Source organism: Cicer arietinum, chromosome 2 (assembly GCF_000331145.2).
Source record: "Cicer arietinum cultivar CDC Frontier isolate Library 1 chromosome 2, Cicar.CDCFrontier_v2.0, whole genome shotgun sequence".
NCBI classification, from domain to species: Eukaryota; Viridiplantae; Streptophyta; class Magnoliopsida; order Fabales; family Fabaceae; genus Cicer; species Cicer arietinum.
Window position 1 is genome coordinate 4,536,000 of NC_021161.2, and position 4,213 is coordinate 4,540,212.

General features: G+C 25.0%; 1 protein-coding gene across 3 annotated transcripts in view; it reads left to right on the forward strand.

The window, feature by feature from the left end:
* The window catches only part of LOC101507340 (cystinosin homolog), a 4,994-nt gene extending 1,290 nt beyond the window's left edge, over positions 1-3,704 (forward strand). The window contains exons 2-7 of one of the 3 annotated variants that reach the window (XM_012712693.3): positions 346-435; positions 1,472-1,596; positions 1,858-1,900; positions 2,532-2,649; positions 2,760-2,809; positions 3,305-3,704. In XM_012712693.3, the coding sequence (XP_012568147.2) occupies positions 346-435; positions 1,472-1,596; positions 1,858-1,900; positions 2,532-2,649; positions 2,760-2,809; positions 3,305-3,445 (567 nt within the window). In that variant the 3' untranslated portion in view covers positions 3,446-3,704. The remainder of the gene's footprint in view (positions 1-345; positions 436-1,471; positions 1,597-1,857; positions 1,901-2,531; positions 2,650-2,759; positions 2,810-3,304) is intronic. The other 2 variants (XM_027331741.2, XM_027331742.2) reach the window with 2 other exon arrangements.
* The last annotated feature ends 509 nt before the right edge of the window (positions 3,705-4,213 follow it).

A 4,213-nucleotide genomic window follows, 5' to 3' on the forward strand; every position in this document is an offset into this window, starting at 1 on the left:
ATATATATATATATTTATAATACTATAAATTTATTGATAATTTAGATTTTAATTTAATTATAAATTTTAATAAGGAATATCCAAAACTAGTTTCCTTGTCCCTACAATTTTCAAATGTATATGCATTAATGTTTACATTATATTTAGAGAAGTTCAACAGCTATCCAGAATTCGGAAGAAAAAAAAATTAGCTAGAAAATTAAACTCTTCAAATAATTTGTCATAACATGATTTAGTAATCTTACTTAAAAAAGAAGTTGCACTAAAATATATCTTAATTATATTGGTGATTAATCTTATTTTAAGAAAGTAAGTAATATTTTGGTTTAATTGTAACTATTGCAGATGATACCTGTAGCTGCAAATGATGTTGCCTTTTCAATACATGCTGTTCTTCTGACTGTAGTGTTATTGTTCCAAGTTGCAATATATGAGGTATTGTTCCACCATCAATATCAATTGTTTGGATATATATAATTATTATTATTTAATGGGTTAAATATGTTTTATAAAATTTTGAAATCTTACATTTAGATCTTCACTTTTAATCTTTATGATTTTTCTGTTAGTAACTTTTTTTTTATTAATCAAAATAGTATTGATCAACAATTTACTACTGAGATAATTTAAACTTAGTACTTTGATGTTACAAGGCTAAATTGCAGCAGTTTTAATCTTCACTATTAATTTAATTAACAATTATGTGCATTTTTTAAATTTTTGAATGTGTTTTTGGAAACATGTGTAAAAACATTATAAACATCTCTTCCACAAAATGTCATAATATTTAATAAAAAATGAATTAAATATAAATTTTAAGTGTCAAAAGTTCAATAAATCAAAATAATAGAAATTTGGACCCAGAAATTAAATTTTGAACTATTTTTTTTCAAGAGACTTCTTTCATATGTAAAGTTTGGTAGCATGCTAATAAGTCTCAATTTATTTTGATTTTATAGAGACTAAAATTTCTTATAGAAAATACTATAGAGATTAAAAAAAATTATAAAAACTTAAAACAAAAATTTGAAATTTTATAACTACTACAAACATCTTTTAAGAGTCTTAAATTAAATAAGATAAGGTCTGACAATGTGTTTATAAGTGGTGGGTAAACTTCACCTTACAAGTCGATTTTGTAAGGATGTGTTAGGTTCAATTTAAATTCTAGGACGACATCCGAGCTTATTAGAAGACCTATTACGCTACTACTTTCTATCATATCACATCTATCAGACCACTCGGGTCACATATAAATGTCTAGTCTTGAACGTGAAATGGATGTGTTAAGAATCATTAAAATGTATTTATAAGTGATCGAGAATCTTTACCTATAAACCAATTTTGTGGGATTATGTTAGGCCTAATCTAAGTTATAACAAAATCCTCATTTAAATTGTTTATTAAAAATCTTTTTCAAAAAAAAAAAATTGTTTATGCATCATAGGGCTAATGATTTTACATTTTGCAGCGTGGAAATCAATCAATATCAAAAATCACAATGGGAATTATCACTATGGTGTGGATCACTATTGGAGTTTGTTCCTTCATAGCATTCCCTTCCAAATCTTGGCTTTGGCTAATTTCCATCTTTAAGTGAGACATTAATTTTTACTTCCATTCCATCATCTTCTATTAAGAAATAAATAAAATGTCAATTGATCAAATTAAAACTAGAAAATCAAAATTTGAGATCACGATGAAGATTTAATTTTCTATGTCATCATCTATCACTATATGCCATTGAAAATCAATTTTGGTTATATTTCAATTCAAATCTATTTAACTATGGAAAATTGAAATTGTTTTTTTCACCAAAAAGTAATATCTAAGTATTGAAATTAATATTTTGTGCAGCACAATGCAAGTAATTCTGGCAACTATCAAATATATTCCACAGGTTAGAATATATCTTTATTTTTGTAACAAAAAAAAAATCTTTATTTCATTCTGACTTTCTAATGAGTGAAAACCTACCTTAAGAAATGCCCTTTTCAGGTCTCTTCTTCAAAATCATGCTACAATTGAAGTAATTAACTTCCATTGCTTTTTATGTTGGAGGAAATTAACTTCAATTACTTAAATCTAAAATGGTATTGCAAATCTTGTGCTAATGAATGTGAATTCCAGCTTAAGTTCGTATCATTTAGTGTTGTAAAATTGTGGTCATAATAACATTATATCGTAATAGAGTTTGAACAAATTTCTATTGTCCTGTAATATACTCTTTAAATAGGAACTTGTCTCATACTGAAATGGGAGATAGGAACTTGTCTCATACTGAAATGGGAATCAATTGACTGATTTACTGGATCTGACCTATTTTGACGCGTATAACTTTAAGTTATATTATGATCAAAAATTTATTTACTCCTTCTATGTGATAAAAAACATTAACAAATTGAAAAAACATTAAATGATTATGCTAGTAAGTAGTCATTGATGCTTTTGTCGTCATATTACAAACATTTTTGTTAAGATGCTTATGATACACAAATTAGACTAATAATTGTGGTGTGAAATTAATACAGGCAGTTATGAACTTCATGATCAAGAGCACAGATGGATTTAGCATTGGAAATGTGTTCCTTGATTTTTGTGGAGGAATGGCAAACTATGCTCAGATGGTTACACAATCAATTGATCAAAGTATGTATTTATTCTCAATTTCACACTAATTATAGTAACATGACAAGTGACTTGATGCATCAATGCATGTAATTAAATTAATCAAAGTTCTTAATTTTTTGTCATTCTAGATTCTTGGGTGAATTTCTCTGGGAATATTGGCAAAGTGTTATTATCCCTGGTATGCATTAGTCATTTTTTCTACATTCACTTAAATATTGATGATGATCATCAAATTAAATTAAATAAGGATAATAATTCAAGCATGACATATAGGAAAATTCATTACTCTAGTGCAAATGTAAGTTAAGAAGCAGACACATATGTAGCTTAGAAATTCTGTTTTACTTTCATTGTTGCTTGAGCCTTCAAATTTCTCCTATAAAATTGATTTGGAAGAAGACTTACATCAAATACCTAAATAAAAATATCAATATTAAATTTATCTATTTAAGATGTTAACTTTTTTTCCATTGACAATTACAAAATAGATCTACTTGAGTCTATTTCTATCACAATTGTTTATTACTTACTCTTACATCTATTTGTTATTATTTTTTATAACATAAATTTTAGAAAATAAAAATAGAAAAGAAATTTAAAAAAAATTAAAATGGCATTAAAGTTTTTAGTCATCAAATAGTTAGTTACTCATGTATATTGGACACATTTTCAGGTGTGCATGTTCTTTGATCTTCTTTTCATGTGTCAACATTATGTGTTGTATCCTTCAAAGAAATCATCTTCAATCTCTACTTCTAAACTCAATGACAAAGTCACAGAGCCTCTCAAGGAAGTAGCAACAAATATGCAATGAAGATAACAAATAAGTTTGGTCACGAATTGTTCAGAATAATTTAAATTTAAATTATGACTGAAATAATTTTGACTAGATTTTATTTATTTTCCAAGTGAATTTTGGATTATTAAAGTTCAATTTTTCTGAGATCGGAGAGTTAAAAAAAAAATACAATGAAGATAATGAGTTAATTATTGTTGTGATTTACTTGTATGGTTTTAGTATGTACCGGTAAAGTTTCTTAATTTGTAGCTACCAAATTCACTTTTAATATATTCAATAAGAAGAATTGTTCGCATTTTATCTAAAAGACATCCAAAAGATACACTATTAATAAATTATATTTTTTGTTTTAAATAATTGATTCGAGAAATATAATCTTTTAACCCGATTGACATCTAAAATATATTTGTTTCGTGTAATAATTAATATATTATAACTTTCTTCAATTTTTATCAAGAATATATGTTTAAGAGACACAACTAATGAAACATATATTTATTTTTTAATTAATTAATCAAAAGATAAATATTTGTTTATAATTTATATAATAAATTATAATTAGTTTATCACAAAAAAATTTAAATTTTTGTTTAAAAGATATTCAAGAGAAATACTACATATGAGATATACATTTCTATTTTAATTAATTATATATGAAAAATTATCTTTTAACTAATTAACATGCATGTAATATTTGTTAATTGTTAAGTGTATCGTTTATACAATCTAGAAGATATTTAAGAGATATCTCACTAATACAATACAAGTTCATGCATATTTTAC